Here is a 24,868-nt window from a genome sequence, read left to right on the forward strand (position 1 = left end):
TAGCTTTATTATCCATCTCCCTTGGCTGTAGCTGACCATGCATGGTCTTTTCATGTAAGAGCCCTACCCTCCTCTTTTGTCCTGATCACGCCAACCGCAAGGTGTGATATTCCACTTTTACCATTTTAAACAAAAATGTAAAAATGTGTTTTGTAACACGACATGTCACATGCCAGAGATGATGGCAGAAGCCTGTTGCATATGAACTGACACATTAATAAAACTAGGTATTAAAGTAGGATTCCCTTTTTTCTCCCTTCTGCAGGCCCCACATCTGGGCGCTAAAGAAGGCACCCCACGGTGCTATAGGAAGACAGCACCATGGCAGCGGCCTCTGTGAAGGTGGCGGTGCGGGTCCGCCCCTTCAATTCTCGAGAGATCGGAAAAGATAGCAAATGCATCATTCAGATGTCTGGAAACACAACAAGTAAGTACTCAAACCGGAATGTTTTCACTGAATTGACAGCATGGATGTTGGTTGTATTTAAATATACGGTGAATTTCAGCTACACACTGCACAGGCAGAAAAAGTGTCGGAATAGTTTAGTGGCAGGTAGCCAGCCAGATGCAAGCTCCAGCAGGGGGATCCTTGAGCAACCAGGAGGCTTGAGTTCAAGCCTTTCCAGCTGTGCTGTTGCTCATCTTGACCTCCAACCTCTCGTTGCGACTGGATTACTAAAAAATAGATTTCCTCCACATAGGATCTGGAGTGACTCTGCAAATCTCTGGTAAACAATAAAGGCCTCTTCCAAGATACACGATACGAGCAGAACAGAATCAGATTTAATTTCAGAGGAAGCACGTTGACTCGATCTGAGACAAAATGTCATCTTGCTGCACTGCAAGGCTGACAGCTATCAAAGTACTGCAGGGTCCATGTTTTCAGTCACTAAACAGAGCAAGCAATAAAGGAGTTAGTAAATCAAGTACTTTGTAAATCTCTTCAACATCACACTGTAGGTGACATAATCTCCACCAAATGTGACCTAACATTTATTTAGGGCAAGGCCTGCTATTTATTTATGTGGCCGGACTAAGCCAGATTAAAAATGGCTCTTTATTCAACATTTATTAATTAATCTTTCTATTCAAATCAACCACTAATGTGTAATATACAATAAGTATAACAATGGCATGCATGAACATTCAGAAGAAACCTAATTTTTACACACTTAAATTACAATTAAAAATGTTCTCATAAATCTAGTGTATTATTTTTAGTTCTGACATGTATCCCAGTTTTAAAGACTGTATTTCACATTCTTTGGATTTTGCATAGCACAGAGTGAGGAGACTGGAAAGATACTCGATATGTAGTCTGCTTAGCAAGGTAAAGCCATTCATCAATAATGGATGAGACTTCCTGAAATATTTACCATTTGGCCTAATTTAGCCATCTCCCTCCTCCCTCCTCATGTCATGGGTGACTAGACTGCAAACCGGGTGGCCATTGTGGGCCGTCATACTTTTATCTGTAATTTTGTTACAGCTTATAAACAAAAACTTTGTTCCCTACAGAGGTGTGTTACATCCCTGGCTCCCTCCTCTGTCTCTACACCAATAGACAAAGATTGTCTCTTGTAAACTCAGATCAGATGTGCTGTAGTCCTCTGGGAATATATTGACAGTATATACAGCACACTAATTTATTGTCCTTGGAGACGTATGAATTAATCTGTAAACTCGATTTTTAACTAATCCTTTTAGATTTTTATCAAGCAAGTTATTAAGATAAATGTGACTTAAAAACACCTTTGAATTTCACTGGCGTGCTGTCCTGGTCTTTCTTTACCTAACCCATTTTTGATCTTATGCTAATTTAAATTAAGTGATAAAAAAAATTCTGATTGATGTTTTACAGTCAAATCTAATGTAAAAAAAATGGAACTGAAAAGGTGCTAAAATATCCTCAGACCTGCAAAAATGTAGGAGCTTCTGGGCTTTACTCTTCAAGTTTTCTACTGGCTAGTAAACTTATAAACGGCAGTAAAGCTTCACTGAAGAGGAATCAATAAAGCTAAAACACAGACACAGAGTTAATATTTAATTTTAACATACTGAAGGGACGCCTCCAAACTCATCACTTTATAGACAAAAGCAGATGTGAATATACAGTTTTTAATTTGGCTCGATTCTGTATAGTCAGTCTACCTTACAATCTAGAAAACTGATGTTGTTCAGACACACAAAGCCGCTCTCAGTGAGACTGCAGGTCTTTCAGCAGAGCAGATTGTTCTCTTCCAAACTGAGTCAATGGCTCTGGATGTGGGCTGGAGGATGTGAGCAGGCTGATGTCATGAAAAAGCCCATTGGTTGCAGTGTCTGGAGGGGGTACAGAGGCAGGGTATAAATGCCCCCTTGTGATTCTGTAGTCTGGGCTGAAGAAAGGAAAAAGAAGAAGGAGTTCTGGATGTTTTGTGTGTGTCTCGCTCTCTGCTTTGTGCTCTCTGACGCTCATGTGCGGGTCAATAGCCCGGTTCCCACAAAGCGGGAGAATGGCAGTAATCTTGTTGTTTGATAGGTCTTCCCTCCCACGCTGACCTTAATTAAGATGCAAGGGATAGACCTGAAGGAATAGGGGGCCTCTCTTTAGGGGGTAGTTGGTGCAAATACTTGGTGGCTAGATTTACTTTTATTTTGCCACAGAAAAGTTATGAATATGTCTGAAGTTTCAGTATTGGATGAAAAACCATGAGAACCCTTGTCTGTAAAATAAATGCTTATATCCCACCATGTTGGCAAACGTATGTTGTTGTCATGTTTTCTGTGTCTTTTTATGTAGATTCACCAAAGTGAAATTGATTTTGGTTTCTTTTATTGGTTTGGCTACTTAAATCTTTTCATGAGTATAAACTTGGGAGAGTTTGAACCTCTGATTGCGTTGCTTTTTAATAATTTAATCTTGCAGCACTTCTCTGTAAACAAATTCAAACAAACCTTCATTTCAAGGCAAATTCAGTGGATTTACGTTGCTTCTTTTTTTTTAGCACAGTTAATGACCTGATTAGCATTTTGTTTACTCCTCTTTCATGCTAAGCTTGACGTACAACACAGACAGCAAAAGTGCATCTTGCTAAGACTCTTCTAATAGGCTTTATGAACTCACATGGAAGTCCAACTTAAAGCAGTAAACAGCTGCTGCTGAATATAGCAGCTACGTGGCTTTCCTCCAGTCCTTGTCAGTGGGTTCACGTCCCCCCTGCCAGACCTGCTGATGCAACCACATTTCCTCTTCTATTGACTGGGGCAGGTCACCCGTGACAGTCGGACCAGCATCACTCAGTCACAATTATGAAGACCCAGCAGTTATGACAAAGACAAACTTGGAATATGCCATAAAAGGATGCTGAAAAAAGATGACAGAATAGAAAGTAAAATTAAACTGCAGCAGATAATCGCCTGTATAATTAGGAAAAATGCCGTGAGATGTGGACACTACTGACAGCTACGGTGATGAATACTGTGTGTATCATGAGGTGCACACTATTTTCTGTTAGGAATACATTCAAGGCTTTTTAGATCCCAATATATTGAAGAATAGAAAATTTGATGTTAAACACTGTCAAATATTGCTTTAAAAATACCAACATGTGGATATTGCAAAGTTGTTATATTATAATAATTTGTAAAGTAATTATACACAGTTGTTAAAACTGTGTATTACAAGTGGCATTTGTGAAACTGTCGAAATAAAACGTTAACAGTGTGAATAATTACACATCTGTTGTTCTGTTAACTTATTGCAAATATTTAGTTGACACTTACCAGTTTCCATGAAGCAGAGAGGATAATTGAAACATGTAGTCGATTAATCTATTAGTTGAATCTTTGATCATTGAATATTTGTAAACTAAACAATTTAATAAAATTTATTTTGGGGGGGGGATTTGGACCACTGGTCGAACAAAATATTATTCAAGAAGTCAACATGGGCAGTGGAAAATATTAATTTACATGTTATTTTTCTTCTGAGATTTTATTAACTAAATGATTGATGAAATAATAAAGAAAAAGAGTTTGGCAGGTTATTTGATAATGAAGTCAGTATTATTAGCCCTGCTATTAAGGAACATATCAGAGCTGAATTTAATTTATGAATAGTTCATAATAGGTTATTTTTTTTAACAGATTTCGGGATTCTGTTCTAACAAACCCGCTTATGTGTGTTTTTTGTGTCTGTTTTTAATTGACACAACAACGCAGGATTTTTCTGCCCTCTGCTTAAACAAAATCAGAGCGTTTTCCTTCTTTATATTGTGCAATAACACGGACTCTTGGCTGATAACTCTTTGGCCACAAAATTACAAATTAGCGCTGAAAAACAGAAAATAACATGTAGCTATATGAATATTTTCTCTTTCCACGACGTGATATGTGTTCTGTGAAAATATGTCCGCGGTGTGCACTTAAACTCTCTCGTAGAAGTCAGTGTGTGCCGACGTTCAGCTTATTAAAGAGTGGGTAGGGCGTACACTCGCATCCACTCCTGACCTGCTGTCGAGGTTTTATAAGTACAAAAGAAAAATGATCTGCTGCTGTTTCCCCATACGATTACGTTTGGCCTTCATGACACGACTTCCAGCCCCGCCATCATCTATAAACCCAACATTGAGCAATTAAAAAGTGTTTCCATCGTAAAAACAAAAGCTGATAGTAAAATGGGAAATGATAGAGACTGCCCTGCGTACTTAAAGTGATGCATAAACTGTGGAGATTAGTGGCGACCACTGAGTGCAATTTAAAAAGACAATCCTGCCCTGTGTCTCTCTGTAACCCTCGTACACGCTACCGATCACTGCCGTTCTAAAGTAATCACCTTATCGAAGTGCAAGAAGCTTTTCTTTCCTGTGCTAAAGGAAGGGTGGGAGCTCATCTTGTATCAATCACAGCACAATCAAAAATGAGTAAGCCACAAGAGGATGTTATACTGCAGATCTTAATATATTTTTCATTTTAGTGGTTTGTAAAGTTATCCATGTCTCTTTTTAAATGTGATCTAGTTGACAGGATTCTTTTGAGTGACTGAATCCAGAATTTATTGAACCAAGTCAGCGTTATTTATTAGGACAAGTGCCTTCTCTGTTTTCACGTGTAGCTTTGTAATGGTCAGCAACACCACTGGCATAGCAAACACAACGGCATCACTGACATATGATGAGTGGAGCAACTAATAATCATTGCTTGATGTTCATCCAATTCTAAGACGATACATCTAACTGGAATTTCTGATGATGTCAGATGCCGTGACGCATTACGGTGTCATCATGACATCAGATAGAGAACAGTTTGTGGCAGGAAACATTAGCGGAAGAGGAGTAACCTTTCTTGCCAATTAATGAAATTGATTTTGCTGCAGCTGTGTGTGTAGCAGCTAATAGGAAATAGGTTGTTGTAGTGCATCTATGTTCATATCTGGCCTTCTTCCAGAGGACCTGCATGAGTCATGGCCAGTAAATGAGGCCTCATCTCTTTGTCATGGTGAGGAATGGGCCTGGAATCTGAGACCCAAGTCAGCCACACTGGCCTATATTTCAGGGATGGTAATGGAGTAGCAGTGTACAGAGGAAATAACAGTGTGTACACTCACTTGAGATTGTACTTAGCCCTCGGCCTTTTCCTCTATCATCGACCGCATCTGCGTTAGCAGAGAAAATGGTCTGGAGCTCTGGGAGCAGGGCGGAAGCATTTTTATAGTACATCAGATATTTTGTCTTTGGGTGGGCAAATGAGCAGGTGATGGAGTATTCATACAAAAAAACTGGGTTTCAATGTGTTACAATCCACTGAATTGGGGCTGTACAGGTGGATGGACATTGTCAATGCATTTTGTGTATCTGATATTTCACTTTATATACCATATATCCATTGTTACGGTAAAGTGTGTGAGAATGAATTAGAACCCGTTATCCCATCACACAGGCTTTTTTGGTTCTCGGAGTGTCTTTCTTATTCCTGTATTTTTTCTAGCTCAGTTGTCTCAGTAACATAAATAACAGCTGAAGTGGGCCAGAGAGACCAACGTATCGTTATCATCATGTAGTACAGTGAACCCTCGTTTATCGCGGGGGTTACGTTCCAAATAGAGACCGTGATAGGTGAAATCCGTGAAGTAGTAACCTTTTTTTTTTTTACAATTATTATACAATGAAATACTCCATAATACATTGAAACCAAAGAACAAAATCTTTTTACAGGCCCAAGCATTTGTTTAACAAATAAAAGTACTGTATAAATGTTTTTTTTTACAAATAACTACTGTACTGTAAAATAATAATTTGAATCATCAATACGAACTGAAGGCTTCAAATTGCTGAGATCGGCACCGCCCCACTGCGACCCGAGTCACTGGATTAGAACGGGAGGAAATGAAAAATGATTATGAAAACAAATACAAAGTACAGTAGGACAAATAGTGACTCGTGTATTTCACTGCTCTTCTGACTGAGCCGCTGCATCCTGACTCCGCTCTGCAGCGGTTCTTTCTTCTAAAGCCGGCGGTGCAGGTGTGGTTTTTCAAGAGAAGAACATAGTTATCGGTAGTTGTTGTCGCTCTTTTTTCTTCTGGGCAAAAAGATTCTTATAAACCGACATGCCACCATCGATTATTTTTAATTTGGCAAGCTGTTTTACGTACGTGTACATATTAAACCGCAACGTTATTGACAAACAGGTAGAGAAGAAGCGGAGAGACTGTTTAGCCAATCAGAATGCAGAACACAATGCACGATGCAAATCCGTGAAGCAGCGAGACCGTGAAAGGTGAACCGCGTTATAGCGAGGGTTCACTGTACCTCCATTTCATTTGTAAAGGTTGCAGGTGCAGACAATGTGTAACATGAAATCAGGTCAGACATCAGGAGGAACTGATTGCATCATAGTTTAACTAGATTTTCTCTATTCGTTATTACACTGAGATTAAAAATATTCTGACTGCCATATATCAATAGGTGTCAATGCAGTAATTAATGGGAAATGGCAAATTATTCCTGTTTGAGTACAAAGCCGGACGTTTGACTGGCTCTTGGCGGATACGAAGTTGTGTATTTGTGCTTTGTGATTTACTGAACAGTCAGCAGACACAGGAAGACATCAAATCATATCAACACTTCAGTGGCCATACAGGAAGGATGAATATTATAACAATGACAAAGGTAGAATTTATTGGAGGCCTAACAAAGGATAACTGAGCCCGACGAAATGCAGCTGAAGGCGGCTGGTTGTCCCAAGCACTGGGCGGCTGAACGATGAGCTGAGTTTGGCAAGCAGAGTCTGAGCTGTCCTGAAATGACTCTCGGATATTGCATTGTAGCTATGATTTTATCTGGTTTAAAAGCAATAATCATTGTTCTTCTGTATGTACATCCCTGTAGATTCAGTTTATTGTGAACAATGACACTGTTTTGACACAAGTTTGAAGGGCAATAATTTTTCATTTTTTCCTCTAAAATAAACACAGCTTATTGCACCTGCCATTTTCAACACCAAAAATAGCTATTGGTAGAGAAAGAAGAGGCGACCGAGGCCTTTCCAGCTCAACATGACTCAGCTCAGATCCAGTTTCACGGGACGGCTCTCACCCTCCCTCTGACCTGTGTCCCTTGTCCTGTCTTTCAGCCATCATCAACCCCAAGCAGGCCAAAGACAGCAAGAGCTTCAACTTTGATTACTCCTACTGGTCCCACACCTCGGTAACTCATTCTGCACCCCCACAGCTCACAACACGCTCCTACATTTGTGTTACTACAGATCGCTCTGTGCTGCGTTTGTTACGTTTATGAAAAATGTTTACATGGCTGATCACTGCTCTCCGTCCACAGCCCGAGGATGTCAATTTTGCCTCCCAGATGCGAGTGTTCAAAGACATCGGAGAGGAGATGTTGCTTCACGCCTTTGAAGGCTACAACGTCTGCATCTTCGCTTATGGTCAGACCGGTGCTGGGAAGTCGTACACCATGATGGGAAAACAGGATGTCAAGGATCAACAAGGAATCATTCCGCTGGTACAGACATACTATCATGACTCGACCAGTGCAGATATTGAAATACATGAAAAATGATTCTCTGATACAGTTTGTGAAATAATGATGTTATGTTCATTTTTCCAGCTGTGTGAAGATCTTTTCACTAAGATCATTGACAATACAGACAACAGCATGTCGTACTCTGTGGAGGTAAGCTTGGCTGGCTTCTGTCATTTGCCTCTTCTCTTTGTGCAGTAGCTTGTCACCTTTATAAATGCTCAAGCTGATTATGAATTTGAACAGGTGAGCTACATGGAGATTTACTGTGAACGTGTGCGGGACCTGCTGAACCCCAAAAACAAAGGGAACCTGCGTGTGCGAGAGCATCCTCTGATGGGGCCCTACGTGGAGGACCTGTCCAAGCTGGCTGTCACCTCATACAACGACATCCAGGACCTGATGGACTCCGGCAACAAGGCCAGGTGATGGAGACACCCATTTATTCAGTTACTTGATACTCAGTTTGAGAGCCTCTCAGAAAGGGAATGAACTGGTTCATTCATCATGTCTTCTGTATCCCTGGAGGAGTTACCCTGTTAAAATATTCACTTAGATTAGAATAACAACTTAAGGTCGCTTCATAAACTGAGGGTGTGGGGTTTTAAAATAAGGAAGGCATAGTAAAAGGCATTATTCAGTTGCATTATGGGAAAAGTTGGATAGCTTAACCTATATCAAAGACAAAAAATCTGGATATATTGCCATTTGCGGCTTCAGTTTGGACCCCCGACTTAATGGATGTGCAATACTACATATCTGGAATTCTCCTTTGATGGCAGGGAATCTATGAAATCTCAAAACTAAAATAAAACACAAAAGTAAATGTCATGTACCAGGAATTCAAATATGGAAAGATGTAAATCTATCCACACTGATTTTTTTTTCTGTGTTTTTACTTTACGTATTGAGGTAGAAGCAAATCCACTTTTTCCTGCTACATCCCTGATGTGTCTGGTTATTACCACATACTTTAACTATAGAGTTTAATCTACCTGCCACCGCTACTGGAAACTGGATAAATTGTTCTAAACATCGCACACTCCCTGGAATGATTTTTCTCTATCAGAATTCGATCCTTTCGCTCCAATAACATTTCAAAAGTATGGAAGATAGGTTAATTTATCCTCGCTGTAGTTTGCACAGGGCTAAAATGGAAGAAAGCCAGCTCAGCCCGTGTAAGTGTGTGGAGCACCTGCTCTGCCGGTGTGTAATCCTCCGGCCAGCGTGGGAAGATCTCACCAGACATTTGATTTAAAAACTCCAGAGATTTATCAGGCAGTAATAGGTTTAATCAACATTGTGTTAACTCACTTGGCGAGTGCTTGAATGTAACAGATGTTCATTTATATTAAGTCATGCAGTCCTTCAGTTTGAAATAATAAAAGACATGTCCTTGTTAATCCAGTGTGAAGTATACTAACTGATTAAAATTCATTCCCAGGACTGTGGCTGCCACCAACATGAACGAGACAAGCAGTCGCTCGCACGCTGTCTTTAACATCATATTCACTCAGAAACGCCAAGACGCAGAGACGGACAACACCTCTGAGAAGGTAGAGGATGTTTATCACTTCATGACTCAATTTATTTAACTGCTGTTGCCTCTGCTTATCTGTACACTGAATGATGGCACTGATTTCAATCTTGTCGTAAAGTGGAAAACAATGACTGCTTGAAGGTCATAATGATAACGCCGCAGCTTTTTTTTTTTTTTTCTTAAACCTACCTCTAGAATAAAGATAAATACTGATAGATTTTAGTAGGCAGCTAATGTGTGTCATTATATTTATTGGGTGTATTTTTGCAGGTCAGCAAAATAAGTTTGGTGGATTTGGCCGGCAGTGAGAGGGCAGATTCTACTGGAGCCAAAGGAACCAGGCTGAAGGTGAACATGTTTTCCTACACTTCCTTTTTTAAATTAAAAAAAAACAGACCTGAAAACACATTTACTTGCCTCCGTGGGCAAAAATTAATATGACCAAATCCGTAATATAGCAGTAAACTTGTGTGTTTATTTTCATTTTAAATTCTGATCTGCCTTATGTTGAATCACAGGAAGGAGCAAATATTAACAAATCTCTAACCACTCTGGGGAAAGTCATCTCTGCTTTGGCAGAAGTGGTGCGTATTATATCTGTATATTGTACGTTGTGCGATAAAGTAGAATTTATGGTGGATAAACATGTTCAATTTCCTCTTCACTTTATTTTAGGACTCCGGGCCGAATAAGGTAAGTGATTTAAATGCGATTCTTTTATTTGTTGTATCTCTCAACCTAAATTCAGATAAATGCATAAATTTAGATTTTTGTTTTTGTTTCTATTTAACACACAGAATAAGAAGAAGAAGAAAGTGGAAAGCTTCATCCCTTACAGAGATTCAGTCTTGACTTGGCTGCTGAGAGAAAATTTGGGTATGAACACTGTATTTGTTTTAACAGATCATGTTTAGTGATAATCGATTGTCCACTAACTGAATCTTTTCTACGCCGTTTCAGGTGGAAATTCCCGGACTGCAATGGTTGCTGCCCTGAGTCCAGCTGACATCAACTACGATGAGACCCTCAGCACACTCAGGTAGAGAGCACACGGGACATTTTCTGCTACATATTTGTCCTCCCACATGGCTGATTATCGTTGCTCTGAAGGACAGTGATGCTGTTGCATAATGCACGTTTTCCTCTGCGGCTTGCGTCACACCTCAAACCCCCTTCACGAGTTACAGCTGCTGTTCCACGTGTGTGATGTCAAGGGAATTATGAATACGTGCGCGTGAAGGTCTTGCTGTCTTCTCAATGATCTCTCCTTTTGTATCCTCAGGTATGCTGACCGTGCCAAACAGATTCGCTGTAACGCCGTCATCAACGAGGATCCCAACAACCGATTGGTGCGCGAGCTGAAGGAGGAGGTGTCTCGCCTGAAAGATCTCCTCTATGCCCAGGGCCTGGGTGACATCATTGAGAGTAAGGGGTCATTTATTGGATTGATGGGACCATTATCTGTTGGTTTCATTTCAAATTGTAATAGTTTTACACCTTTTTTGTAAGAGTGCATGCTATTCTCAATCATACACTCTAAGCCTTAACTCACACAGCACCATTCACAGTCACTGTGCTCACAAACATTTGCTGTGTTCCAGATGGCGTACTTGCGCACTAACAGTCACTATTTTGAGTGCATAAGTGCGTTTACACTGTCAAGTACAGAAACATGCAGTGAACTACAAGTACCAGGATGACGCACTAAAAACGGTGCAAAAAGAAGTGTGGACACTTTCTACCCCAAAAGGTCGCCATCTTGGCTCCTTAGAGGAAGGGGGCGGGGCCACCGATTTAAAGAACTTTCAAAATAAGGCGTCTGCAGAAAGCTGCAGCGGTTATTGAACACCACACAAAAGTGTTTCTTTTTCACGACTGCTGCTGGACGGAAGAATCCGTGTGTTTATTGAGTGTGTTAAACAGAGGACACAAAAACACGTTGATTTCTGGGTAAAATAATTAAAGCTGCAGATATTTGGCAGGTGATGTGTTGACATGCTGGGGTCATTTCCGGTCAGTGCAGAACAACGTGTGCGATTTTAAACAACACTACTCTGTCAAAACTCCTGCTCTACACCTGTAAAAGTCCTAACATGGAAGAATATTATTTGTTAGTGTGCTGAGGGAAGTACGTCATTTGGAACGCAGCAATTGTCTGAGTTGAGATGTGTTTAGATAGATCAGAAAGCAAATTAAGAACCAGGGCAACAAAATCAATGGGAAGACATGAATGGAAATAAACAGATACAGATTATTTTTCGACGCCAGTTGCAGCAGAACTGGCAAAATACATTTTACTCCCACTGAATATTGTGACAGGAAGGAAGAGAATTGACGTAGGCATGGTTTCAAGCATTATCTTCTGAATCTAGTGTGTCAAGCCAGCAAATATTAGCTTAGAATATTAAGTAAAAAAACACCATCTTTAATCCTGAGTTGGCACTCAATCAGCAGACCACCCTGACCCCACTTCTTGAAACTGAAATCAAACAGCATACAGTAGTGAATACATCTTGATGCCACTTTCACTGCCATGCTGCCATAGTTAATGTGAAAGCACCTCTAAAGTTATCCCATAGGCTACATGGGCTTTTTTTTTTTCATATTTTTGTCTGAAACCATAAACAGGTAATTTGCCAGAGAAAGATGTGATCACAAATCTAAACTATGTCGGGTAGTGTATCCTGTAGTGAGCGCAGATGTTCAGGTGTTCAGCAGATGTTCAGCCAAAGATAAGTGAACATTTACATCCGTGAACATTTGATCTAAAGGTGTTGTGCTGTCTCTTTTCTCTTCTTCTCTCCCTGCCACCCTGTCTGCTCCTCTCCAGCGTTTCGAGCATCTGGTGCTGATATACAGGGTTTGAAATGTGTGTTTTTTTTGGCTCTTGCTTTATGCTCTGCAGCTCAGCATCACAGCCGCTTACTGTGACAATGAATAGTAGCTTCTGCAGCACCACAATACAGCAAAGGAACTGATCTGATTGTTTGAGGTGGTTTTCACTGAAATAGTAGTCGCTAATCTTAATGCAATACAAAAAGTACGTAGTACACGTCTGTACAGGCTCATTCATTTTGGCTTCGTAAGCTATACAATATGTGCCATGTCATGGTGGTGTAGAGATCTGTGTATGGCTTCTTAGATGTGGCAATGTTGGGGCAAAGCTTAATATGTTCATGAATCAACAAATCAGAGGAATACAATGTGGACGATTAGGGACCATTACGGGACACATTTCATCCCAAACTTTAATTCTCCTGATATAGACACTGTAGTGTCTCTCTGGCTCTATTTCCTCCTGCTGGCAGCCATGATGAGAAAGCACACAGTAACCACAACACGATGATGTAGCTTTCAGCCACAGGGAGCACCATCATTTGCATAATATTGGATCTTTGACGTCGTCTTTTTACTTCATGCCATAAATCTTTTACTGTCTTTCCGTAATACGTGACTTCATTAGCTGCAAAGGCAATATTATGTGATTCATCCTGGCGGGCTTAAAGCCTGTCCAGATGGATGTGTGTGATACACTTTGCCCATTTATTGCTCTGTGTTGCCATAGCAGCAGCTGCAGGGTGGACGACGCTCATGCTGTAGAAGTATTATAGGCCGCTGAGGAACCACAACAACACAGAGATAAAACGCTGAACAGAAAACTGCAAGCATGCTGTTAACTATTTTGATAAGTAGAAATGAAAATATACTAATTATGACTCAAACATTTCCAATGAGGACTTTGAAGGCTAATCAAACAAACTGAACACTGTGTTGGATGCTTTGCCAGAGAAATGGATGTCTGCTTTCAGTAGTTAGTTTGACGAACAGCAAAGCACACTGAGCAGTAAATGCATCTTGCTGCTTTAAGATAAGCATCTTAATTTAGAGTTTTGGCTTCTTAATGTTCTCTGCAGAAAATAAGACCCAATTGCAAATGAGTTATTATGTCTCTGCACGTAGGAATGCACAGCTAACGAATTTTGTTTTCCAGTACTGATGGCAAATTTTATTTTGGATGTTAAATATATATAATATAATTCCTCTCTCATACTGGTTTTACAATCTGAAATGGCAGATGAATACTATAATTAATAAGAGATAATGTTTGTATTTCCTTGTTTTTGTATGACTATGTGTAAGATGCCCTGCTTGAAGTTTTGTATCGTTGCTTCATTTTCTTTGAGCCGTCTTGTGGCTGGACGGCCTCCTTGTTGCATCATTTAAGTTGATCCTCTCTGTGCGTGGCTTTCCGCTGGTGCTGCCCTCGCTTTTATACTCATAGCTCAAATTTCTCTCTGTGATTTAGATTTGTTTCAAGCCACATATCTTCTTTCTTTTTCTTTTTTATTATCCCTTCTCTTTTCATCCTTTCCTGTCTGCATTTCTCCACTCTTTTACTCCCTATTATCGATTACCCGAACCCCACTTCCTGTCCACTCCCCCACACCCCGATCCCCCCTGACAGACCTATCCGATTACAAGAACAATAACAAAAAAGGCCAAGCTGTGAATCAAAGGGATGATCTCTCCACAGTGACCAATGCCATGACGGGGATGAGTCCCTCTCCGTCTCTCTCAGCCTTGTCCAGCCGTGCCGGATCTATTGCCAGTCTTCACGACCGCATCATGTTCAGCCCGGGCAGCGAGGAGGCGATCGAGAGGCTGAAGGTGAGCGCTGGATAACATCCTGGCACTGACACAGTGGGTTCTGCTTGTGCCAAACACCCATCAGTTGCATCTAGTCAGATTATATGCATACAAAGTTTACAAATCCGATGAAAACATCATGACCAAATTAATTTCTTAATACATTCCGACTTCCTGAGCCTCAAACATTCATTTTAACTGAACACATAAATCCCTTAAAACACACTGAACAACCAGGACATCTCCAGTAGCTAATTTCTTTTTAAACGGACGATTTGGTGCTCTTGTTGGTACACTATAGCCGCAGGTCAGTGTGTAATTACCTTGTTGCCACGTTCAGCAAAAGAAAGGAACATGTCCCCCTCCAGCGCAACTGTGTGGCTCTTTGCTGCATTTTTAATTGTTTGCAGACAACAATGGAGAGAGAGAACACAGAGAACAAGCTGTATGCAGCTTCATCCTTATAGGCAATCTGTTAGTTAAATGTATTCCTTGTTTGATTGATTTTGGACTTTTCAGGACTTGTGCCTACAAAAAAGAAAAGTATCGTGCACAATCACCCGACTATCCTCTGAATGACTAAAATGACCACTATCTTTTTAAATGTCAGGAAACAGAGAAAATCATTGCAGAGCTCAATGAGACCTGGGAAGAGAAACTTCGCAGAACGGAAGCCATTAGAATGGAAAGGTAAGATAAAGGATACGTTTTTCTTATTTTAATTTATCCTGGCGGGCTTAAAGGCTTAAGGGTTTGGCAATAAGCTGCAATTTCAGCTGTGTTTTAGGACCGAACTGTCAGGGATCCTAACAGTGTCGTCTGTGTGACACCAGTTAGATTTCAGTTTGCACACAAGTGCGTTGAAGAGCAAGTGTCTGGTGGAACAAACAGCTCTGAGTGATGACAATCACGTCACTGAACTCTACGCTGCTTGTGATTTTCCCGGGAATGTTGCCACCGACGTCCAGCTCGTTCGGTTTGTTATAGTTCAGATTTAAGGGCTTTCATCAGTGGGCCACAGGCTCAACACTATTGTGTTACCTCATTTGGTGATAGATAGTGACTTAACAGACATTTATTTAAATGAAAATCTCTTATAACTTATAACTGACATGCATGAATTTAACCTCATAAGAAACGAGACGCATACATTCTTTAAGATTATTGATTTACGAGTACAACGTAAAATCAAATCTTGTTTTTAGTAAACTAAATACTTGATCCTGTTTCCTAATCTGTAAAACATTTATCATGACTTTTATTAACATTATGGTGCAGAAATCTAACATATTTGCATAGGAAACATGGATATTTTTCTGTCCACCCTCAGGCTGAAGTTTGAGCATTTACTTTAGTAAAGAGGAATTAACGGCATTTCTGCAGTGTGAACGACGGTAGAAAGTATCAGTGCTGCACTTGTTTGTGTAGGAAAGAAAAACAACAACGTTCTAATTAAAACTGTATATACAAGTGAACTATTTTGATACACAAACAAATCACACTTGGTATACAGAGTCTGATTTTCCTCCACAGAGAGGCCCTGCTGGCAGAAATGGGCGTAGCAATGCGAGAAGATGGTGGCACTGTTGGTGTATTCTCTCCCAAGAAGGTAAAGAAATATATATTAACATCTCGAAAACTCCTCTGTGATCTAACACTTGTCATGTACATTATTCACTAAAATGTGTATTTATTTACCCCAAAGCTCCCTGATAGCCCTAGAAAGCCCCAGCCTGTGTTTATCGACACAGTCGGGCTGTTTTCCCCCAACGAGGTTTGTAGCTCTGAAGTGTTTAAAGCTGTCTCCTCTGAGTGCTCTGAGTCTCACTCCGCAGAGGCAGAGAAGGGTTTCTCTTTTTCATTAACCGTTATCCCAAATCTACTTCATTACTCACTTCAAACACTTCCTCACTGCACTGGGTGTAAACATGGGGGTGAAGATAATGGCGGCGCCCCCCATTTCAGTGATTTATGGCTGTTTGCCTGCAGCCTCGTAACATCTGAGTAAGACTTCATTAAACGCTCATGCTGGGAAGCTGTAGGGAGTGAATCTGACTGCATGGTTTTAACTGATGTTTCTTCCTGGGTGAAAATGTTTTTTCACAACTCTGATGAGCACAACATATCTGTGTTATATTACAAGTAACATAAGGATATTACATTATTTTTGTTTAATTACTCACCAAATGTTTACAGTCAGTAAATGAGTCCTTATTCTGTGTCAGACGCCTCATTTGGTGAACCTCAATGAGGATCCTCTGATGTCTGAGTGCCTGCTGTACTACATTAAAGACGGAATCACCAGGTTTGATATTCACATTATACAATGTATTATTAGTGTAATAAGGAATAAATTAAACGCTTTTTAATGGTAATTTTAATCAGTAACTTCAATTAAAAGGGAGCAAATACTATATGGATGAACTGCGTTGTTTACTTGCTCTCAAATGTTGCCTTTTATCATTTTAGGGTTGGTCGTTTAGATGCCAGCAGTCGTCAGGATATCGTCCTCAGTGGCCACTTCATAAAGGACGAGCACTGCACCTTCACTAGTTCTACCAGCCCAACAGGAGAAAGTGAGCTATCTTTATTTCACTGTACAGACTTGTAGCACTGTACACCAGAGTTTAATATTGCTTATTGCTCTTGTTACAGAAAGTAAAACCTCATATTGTCTTCTGTGTTCCTAAGCAGCAGTCGTCCTGGAGCCCTGTGAAGGAGCTGAGACTTATGTCAATGGAAAGAGAGTGACAGAGCCCACTGTTCTCATATCAGGTCAGTACACTGTCTGTCTCTCTTTCCCCCTTCATTTAATCTTTCCCCTCTAAACAGTAACTAGCAGAAACATTTAACTGTGATACCCTTGCAGGAAACCGCATCATCCTGGGGAAGAGCCATGTGTTCCGGTTCAACCACCCCGTGCAGGCCAGGGCCGAGAGGGAGAGGACCCCGTGTGCTGAGGCTCCCGCTGAGCCTGTGGACTGGGCCTTCGCTCAGAGGGAGCTGCTGGACAAACAGGGCATCGACATGAAACAAGAAATGGAACAAAGGTGCTTCTGAGAAATAGAAAGGATGTCTCCACATGTTGGAGAAAACAGCAACAACAGAGAAGTGCAGCGTAAAAATTGTGTAAAACTGTTAATTGGAGTCTTCATAGCTGAAGATCTGCTCATTAAACCTTATGGTACCGGTGCAAAACTCAAAATAGTGATTCCTTTACGGTGGTGCATCACCTCCCTCAAACCTCTTTTGCTCACTTGTGTTTATGTCCTCAGGCTGCAGGAGTTGGAGGATCAGTACCGCAAAGAAAGAGAGGAGGCCAACAACCTTCTGGAGCAGCAAAGACTGGTACAGTAATAAGTTTATCTACTAAACTAATAATAAGGTAGTCTAACTTTGAATACTGTTCACACTAATCATTAAAGCTACAAAAATCCACATCTAACTAAATGTTGGTATTTGCTGACATATCTATAGGTATATTACACTTGTAGGTATATATTTGACATGTTGTATGCACTGTGACTGTGAGTATTCATGTATCTTTTTTTTCATTAACTGTGTTAATACAATTAATGGATTAGACATGTTTTTATATATTATATACATGGTACTATCAATGATTACAGTTACTAAAAATACAAAATATAAAAGTTACTTTATTTCACTGGTTATCAGTTGACTTGATAGTGTTCTCGCTGACATCATCCTGAACAACTTGTTAATGTGCTAAAACCAAACATTTTAACATGTGTCTTTAATTATCACTTGTCTAGGATTATGAGAGCAAGCTGGAAGCTCTTCAGAAGCAAGTGGACCGTTATTACCCAGAAGCCCTTGAAGAAGAGGAGGAACCAGAAGAGGAAGGTAGAGCAAATGACTGGACAGTTTTCACATCCACGTCTGTGGTAAACACATCTTCACCAAATGATGATCTTTTGTTATTTTGTCCGACAGTGCAATGGACAGAGAGGGAAAGAGAGCTGGCTGTGTGGAGCTTCCGGAAGTGGAGGTGCTACCAGTTCACCTCGCTCCGAGACCTGTTGTGGGGAAACGCCATCTTCCTCAAGGAGGCCAATGCCATCAGTGTCGAACTCAAGAAGAAGGTCCAACATCTCGTTGTCTATCACACTCCATCAGGATTTCCACAGAAGTATTTTGTAATGTAGCTCTTTGACCACATGATGCTTCCTGTTCTCCTGCAGGTCCAGTTCCAGTTTGTGCTGCTGACAGACACTCTGTACTCCCCGCTGCCTCCCGACCTGCTGCCCGCAGAGGCGTCTAAAGACAGAGAGAAGCGACATTTCCCACGCACCATTGTGGCTGTGGAGGTGCAGGATCAGAAGAATGGAGCCACTCACTACTGGACATTAGAAAAACTAAGGTAGGTGAACACACTCGCTTACTTGTACTGTAGCTGCTCCATATTCATTCAATCTAATAATCAAAAGACATAAATTCTTGTGCTCTGCTCTGAAGCTTGGAAGTGAGTTTATTTCATTAGAAACATTCCTTTAAATAATGGGTCTAGCAAATATAAATGTCAGCCAGCCTCTGATATAGAGTAGTACTTAAAAGACTGTCGAGCTCAGTCATGAATTTAACAAAAAGCACACTCTTCACTAACATTTCTCATGAGCTTCATACTGTGTCTTTTTAGTCAAATGTCTTAATGTGCCATTGCTTCTTTCTGCAGGCAGAGACTCGACCTCATGAGAGAGATGTATGATCGCGCTGCTGATGTGCCCAACAATACCACAGAGGATTGTGAAAATGTGATGACGGGAGGCGACCCGTTTTATGATCGCTTCCCCTGGTTCCGCCTGGTCGGCAGGTAAATGCAAGCTCCATACAATACAGGACAGAAAGGATTTCCTCCTGAACTCTTACAAAGATCAACAAACCCTGTGTTAGTCAAACCTGTACATTCAGGATAACGGGAGGCTGTTAGCCATAACTGTTTATGGTGTCAACTAATGGACCAAAATGATGGAGACACCCGCATTTAGCAGTCTGTAGCCCACTTCATTCAGTCCCCGTCTTTACTCTGAGTGGACCACGATCATCAAATCTTTCCATTTCTACTCATGTATAAAGGTATTTTTCGTGAAGGACATACTATGTTTACCAATGAAGTACAGTAATGATCAAATTTGATAATGGTACATGGTGTTTGATGACAGGCCCATCTTCTTTACTGGGGAAATCCGCTGTGGCAGACTTGTGAACGACATTTCTTCAGTCCTCCTACTCAAAGCCTGCGCTTTCTTTCTTTCCCTCCCACTTTGTCACACGGCCTCTCAATCTCTCTGAGCAGCTCTCCCTGCAAATTCTGGCTCTCTCTCTTGCAGATGGGTCCCTACTTAGTCACGTGCACCTCTTACATAATATTCAGCATAACAAGCCTTTAATGTAATTTACTGCAGCTCCTGCAACACAAGCAAAAATGAACAGAAAATAATCTGAAAATATCCTGTTGAATTATGTTGTTTGTCAGCTCATTTATAATATCTGTCCCTACAACAGGAGACAAATACACCACATTCAATGTATGACATGATGTTCCCTTGGAAATATGGAGTTGAAGGTGGATGTGGCAGTTTTATTTCAAATGTTTAATTGTATCTGTCCAAAGACATTACAAGTAGTCTTTAAACTTAGACGTAATGTGGGGCTGCTGATTTTATTATACGTATCCTCGACACAGAAGTTACTGCTGGTAAAAATTGGTTGTCAGGACACTGAAGGCTGTTCTTACATTTAATCACTACTTTGGTCTTTTCTGAATTAAACCTGAGCAGCCTGTTGTATGGAAGAGTAAATAAATTATGAATAAATTAACAAAATTTTAGAATAAACTAAAATGTCCTACTTTAGGTATAACTGTGCTTTAGTTCCAAATGACGTACTTGCGCACTAACAGTCACTATTTTGAGTGCATAAGCGCGTTCACACTGTCAAGTACAGAAACATGCAGTGAACTACAAGTACCAGGATGACGCACTAAAAACAGTCCACAAAAGAAGTGTGACACGCTGGACACTTTCAACCCTAAACGGGCAGTCTTGGCTACGTAGAGGAAGGGGGCGGGGCCACCGGTGTGAAGAATTTTCAAATTAGGAGCTGAGGAAGTCTTTCTTTTTCACTACTGCTGCTGGATGGAAGAACCAGTGTGTTTATTGAGTGTGTTAAACAGAGGACACAAAAATGTGTTAATTTTAATTTCAAAATATTAAAAATAATTAAAGCTGCAGATATTTGGCAGGTGATGTGTTGACATGCTGAGGTCATTTCCGATCAATGCAGAACGACCGCGTGCGATTTTAAACAACACTACTCTGTCAAAACTCCTGCTCTACACCTGTAAGAGTCCTAACATGGAAGAATATTATTTGTTAGTGTGCTGAGGGAAGTACGTCATTTGGAACACTCTCAGAGGGTTAAATTAATAAATAAATATAGGATTATCCTCACAAACACACATGTGGCTTCTGTGATAGCTCGCAGTGATGGACCTCTTTAGACTTGAATCCATCGGCTGCAAGATGTCTCTACCTTTGAGTGTATCCACGGCCCATCATCATGCTTATGGTCTGATACACTTCAGGATACACTCTTCTAGCTCAGGTGGACAAAGACCTTTCCCAACATTTGGAGCTTCCTTTCCCTCTCCTGTCTCTCCTCTCTGTCTCCGCTGAATGATTTCCACTCACACAGACAGTAAGATCTGTTTGGGCTCAAAGGGAGGAAGGTTTTTTTTTTCTCTCCAGTGGTCCAGTCCATATGTTTCTCAACCCCCCCCCCTTGTTGAAACAAGTGTGTGCTTTCTATCTAACTGTACTAACCTAGTTCCCATGTCTCTGGCTGCACCAGAAACCCCATTTTCAAGACATGCATGAGCGAGCGCATGAGTGACCCCACCCCATCCCCGACCCTTTCCAACTCTGAAATTACTGAGCTGGCTGACTCGCAGCGGGAGGGTCGAGGGGAGGAGGAGGAGGAGTTGGAGGACCTGGACGATGATATCTTTTTGGACGACCCGAGCTCGGAGCTCGGGGGAGAGGATGATGATGATGATGATGATGATGATGAGGGAGAGTTCTGCCGAGGCTCCAGCGAAGGCCAGGATCCCTTTTACGACCGCTCACCATTATTCAGTGTAGTGGGAAGGTTGGTGAGGTTTCAGGAGCATGCTGATGGAGGAAACTAGCTCTTTCACGCTGAGACGCAGGGTCTGTTTCCCTTGATAGACATCAGCAGAGATGAAGGACATTATAGAAAATGCAACACATAACACAGACACAGTAACAAAGTCTTCAGTCTGTACTGGACTGGGTACGCATGAGCACACAGAATATACACATGAAGAAGACTTTTTTTTACTGTTTTCTGATGTGGCATCCACATAATGTATCTTCTTATAGACAGACATTACACTGTCCAGTTAGGACGGTCACATGTAGTTGTGTTGTCAACATGCAGCCGAGGCATCTCAGTTAGATGGCTTCAACTCTAACTATATTGTTTGGATTTTCATTTATTTTACCTTGTTAAACACTCCCTTTTTACTTACTGCTCAAATTCAAACCAGACACTTTGGTTTCTTGTTTACGTTACGATTTTCACGGCGTCTCCGATGTTTGAGCCACAGATGTTCACAGACGTCCTCTACACCGTGACACAGACTGTTTTCCTGAACATGTTACTGAATGAACGCTGGAGTAGACATTTCTGGGCTTCAAGGTTTATCTGTTGCTCTGTCTTAAATCTCATCTCAATTAGACGCTTGTTTTTATTTGCTTTTTAAAAAATAATTCTGTTGTTATATAGTAACAAAATGCTTCTCGCTCATATTACAACTCTATAAACAAGTTCTTAAAGTCAGCCTAGGATAGGTCAGTTCATGACACTTGTTTCGACTGAAATCCATGTTGATGCTGAATGGCTGCTCGAGGTGTGCGTCTCATTTATTGGTGGCTAAATGCAAAGTTTGTGGCTGGTAAAGAAAAAAAAGACTATTCACTAGCCAAAGCACTGACATATCTCACGGAGGATATTGAGGTCTGATTTGCATAACACAGGAACCCACAGCGAAATGTTCTCACCATGCTGTGAAACCTGAATAATTCTGAAAGAGTCTGGAAATTATTCATATGAAGTAGCAAAGTGGTGTTCAAGGAAGACTCAAAATCTCAAGATGAAAGAGCTGGTTTCTACTGCAGCTGTCTCTTTTAGGCATGCCAGAGCACAAGTCTTTTCATTTTGACCTTTTTTGTCAATTTTTACTTGAATACGTCTGGTGATGAATTAGTACCCCTATTTTGTAAAAAATACCACCTCGACCCAGACGTTGCGCTTTGATTTCTGATGTCATTCGTTGGTTTTTGGTGTAACGTACAATATATCAAGCTGTTGGCAGTTTTTCTTCAAGCTGAGCCATGTTGCGTATGATGATTTCTGTTCCATTTGCTTTTGATTCCTTTGAGTCGAGAAGTTGAAAGCATTTTTGTTCACCTTTTTTGTCCTGAGCATGCCTTATTTGCACCTCACCAATCTTGTCATAAGCCTCTCCTTTTTTACACTCTCCACCCTTAAATGTCTACCCCTATTGGCTCGTGGAAAAAAAAATGGTCTTTGACTACAAGATCAGGTATTGAAGTTGAACGCAAGACAGTGAAATGCAGTTGTTCCCATATTTCAATCCTCACGACATTCAGCATTTTCAACTGTAACATATGAACAAAGTGCCTCAAGTGCTCAGTTTAGCTCCATATAATTGACTTGTAACGTTTTCATACTGAGGCACATTTGTGAAGCAGTAGCATAAACTCATTAAGCAATACAAAAAAAAACTATTTTCAGCTAATTAATTCATTGCTCACAAGAAAAATATCAGCTCTGCAGCTAAGTATTGAGCTGGTTTCTATTATTCTGACATCATTTAAAGAAATCCAAGTTGACCCTTCCACACATGCTCCTTAGCCTCGCCAAGCCTTCAACAGCACAATACAAACGTTTAGGAACATTGCATGTGACCCATATTAGTCCTTATCCTTTGTGGATGTTGAGGAAAAGCCCCTACAAAGCAATAGTAAAGGGTAGCCATGGCCATCGCAAGAGCAGTCCCAGCTTCTGTTTGGTTGCTTTGCAGCTCTGTGTTCTGTTGTCCAGTCCAGTGAAACGTGTGTGACACGTCTCCTTGGCTCGCTTGTTTTTAAATGTTTTGTTTCCCCTCTTTCTGCTTCCTGTCCAGGGCTTTCGTTTACCTGAGCAACCTGCTGTACCCGGTTCCTCTCGTCCACCGCGTGGCCATCGTCAGTGAGAAGGGAGAGGTGAAGGGCTTCCTCCGAGTCGCCGTGCAGGCCATATCAGGTAAGGCTCGGATCCTCGGCCAAACTGCATAAAGCCATTGGACAGGACAAGCTGTTTGTGACTTCTGGAGGGAGTGAAGTGAAGGTGTTTTGTGTTTCCCTCCAGCTGATGAGGAAGCTCCCGACTACGGATCAGGAGTGAGGCAGTCCGGCACTGCCAAGATCTCATTTGAGGACCAGCAATACGAAAAGGTAGAGAAGGTCACACTATAGTCGTTACAGCACATGTTTCATTAAACCATATTTATTTACCTGCTCACCTGTCTGTTGTGCTCCTTGCTGTTCCAGTTCCAGTCAGAGTCCTGCTCTGTCGGACTGTCCCGCACGGGGATTTCCCAGGAGGAGCTCCGTATCGTGGAGGGCGAGGGGCAGAGCGCAGAGATGGGGCCGTCAGCTGACGAGGTCAACAACAACACATGTGCGGGTAACCGTATTTTATGAGTGAATAGACACATGTTTTACGTGTTTAAGTGTGTGTACGCGTGTTTATGATGTCCCTCTCGGCTGAGCACACGTGGATGCTCGACTGGTGAACTCTCGACTGGTGAATTCTCAGGTAGTAACTCACCGTAGTGACAGCTCAGAGTTCAGAGGGCTGGATTCTTGGCCAACATCAGCTCAGTTTGACCCGCTACCTCGAATGCAAGCTTAAACCCATATGTGTTTTTTGTCCTTCACAGCCGGTGCTGACGAGCCGGAGAATCCACTGAAGGCCGGTCTGGAAGGCGCACTCGATGCAGCTCTGGAGCACCTCAGGATCGGTAACGTCTTCACCTTCAGGGTGACGGTCCTGCAGGCCTCCAGCATCTCGGCAGAATATGCTGACATCTTCTGCCAGTTCAAGTAAGTACTTTATCTCCATTGTGCATCAATTTCCTCACGATTGCCAGTATCATGTTTTTTTGTTTTTTTTTACAGTTTCACGTGTGAATTGTTGTGTTTTCCAGTTTCATCCACCGCCACGATGAGGCCTTCTCTACTGAACCCCTGAAAAACACCGGCCGTGGTCCTCCTCTTGGTTTCTACCATGTGCAGAACGTAAGAAGCATCTTCACACATCCAGCACAGTGACGTTGTTGCAGCTTTTAATAAGCCAAGTACTCACACATCAATGTATTGTTTTTTGTAGATTGCTGTTGAGGTTACTAAATCCTTTGTCGACTACATCAAGACTCAGCCCATCGTGTTCGAGGTGTTCGGACACTACCAGAAACAGCCTTTTCTTCCTCTTTGTAAAGATGTTATCAGGTACTATGTCTGCTATTTAAATGAATGAATTAACTAAATACAAT

General features: G+C 41.3%; 1 protein-coding gene across 18 annotated transcripts in view; it reads left to right on the forward strand.

Moving 5' to 3' along the window:
• Nucleotides 1-264: 264 nt before the first annotated feature.
• The window catches only part of kif1aa (kinesin family member 1Aa), a 38,391-nt gene continuing 13,787 nt past the window's right edge, over nucleotides 265-24,868 (forward strand). For 4 of the 18 annotated variants that reach the window (XM_069704011.1, XM_069704013.1, XM_069704015.1 and 1 more), the window contains exons 1-32: nucleotides 265-427; nucleotides 7,615-7,688; nucleotides 7,818-8,000; nucleotides 8,106-8,171; nucleotides 8,265-8,443; nucleotides 9,463-9,574; nucleotides 9,829-9,906; nucleotides 10,077-10,142; nucleotides 10,234-10,251; nucleotides 10,356-10,434; nucleotides 10,519-10,597; nucleotides 10,841-10,983; nucleotides 12,389-12,427; nucleotides 14,024-14,226; nucleotides 14,816-14,895; nucleotides 15,739-15,814; nucleotides 16,431-16,510; nucleotides 16,675-16,781; nucleotides 16,900-16,980; nucleotides 17,075-17,255; nucleotides 17,481-17,553; nucleotides 17,982-18,072; nucleotides 18,163-18,311; nucleotides 18,411-18,589; nucleotides 18,902-19,039; nucleotides 21,079-21,375; nucleotides 23,459-23,577; nucleotides 23,662-23,768; nucleotides 23,865-24,000; nucleotides 24,257-24,419; nucleotides 24,524-24,614; nucleotides 24,706-24,824. In XM_069704011.1, the coding sequence (XP_069560112.1) occupies nucleotides 322-427; nucleotides 7,615-7,688; nucleotides 7,818-8,000; nucleotides 8,106-8,171; nucleotides 8,265-8,443; nucleotides 9,463-9,574; nucleotides 9,829-9,906; nucleotides 10,077-10,142; nucleotides 10,234-10,251; nucleotides 10,356-10,434; nucleotides 10,519-10,597; nucleotides 10,841-10,983; nucleotides 12,389-12,427; nucleotides 14,024-14,226; nucleotides 14,816-14,895; nucleotides 15,739-15,814; nucleotides 16,431-16,510; nucleotides 16,675-16,781; nucleotides 16,900-16,980; nucleotides 17,075-17,255; nucleotides 17,481-17,553; nucleotides 17,982-18,072; nucleotides 18,163-18,311; nucleotides 18,411-18,589; nucleotides 18,902-19,039; nucleotides 21,079-21,375; nucleotides 23,459-23,577; nucleotides 23,662-23,768; nucleotides 23,865-24,000; nucleotides 24,257-24,419; nucleotides 24,524-24,614; nucleotides 24,706-24,824 (3,692 nt within the window). In that variant the 5' untranslated portion in view covers nucleotides 265-321. The remainder of the gene's footprint in view (nucleotides 428-7,614; nucleotides 7,689-7,817; nucleotides 8,001-8,105; nucleotides 8,172-8,264; nucleotides 8,444-9,462; nucleotides 9,575-9,828; nucleotides 9,907-10,076; nucleotides 10,143-10,233; nucleotides 10,252-10,355; nucleotides 10,435-10,518; nucleotides 10,598-10,840; nucleotides 10,984-12,388; nucleotides 12,428-14,023; nucleotides 14,227-14,815; nucleotides 14,896-15,738; nucleotides 15,815-16,430; nucleotides 16,511-16,674; nucleotides 16,782-16,899; nucleotides 16,981-17,074; nucleotides 17,256-17,480; nucleotides 17,554-17,981; nucleotides 18,073-18,162; nucleotides 18,312-18,410; nucleotides 18,590-18,901; nucleotides 19,040-21,078; nucleotides 21,376-23,458; nucleotides 23,578-23,661; nucleotides 23,769-23,864; nucleotides 24,001-24,256; nucleotides 24,420-24,523; nucleotides 24,615-24,705; nucleotides 24,825-24,868) is intronic. The other 14 variants (XM_069704012.1, XM_069704016.1, XM_069704021.1 and 11 more) reach the window with 7 other exon arrangements.

This window comes from Brachyistius frenatus, unplaced genomic scaffold, assembly GCF_029030835.1.
Source record: "Brachyistius frenatus isolate BFR_SWC_R1_liver_20210118 unplaced genomic scaffold, ASM2903083v1 Contig_49, whole genome shotgun sequence".
NCBI lineage: Eukaryota > Metazoa > Chordata > Actinopteri > Embiotocidae > Brachyistius > Brachyistius frenatus.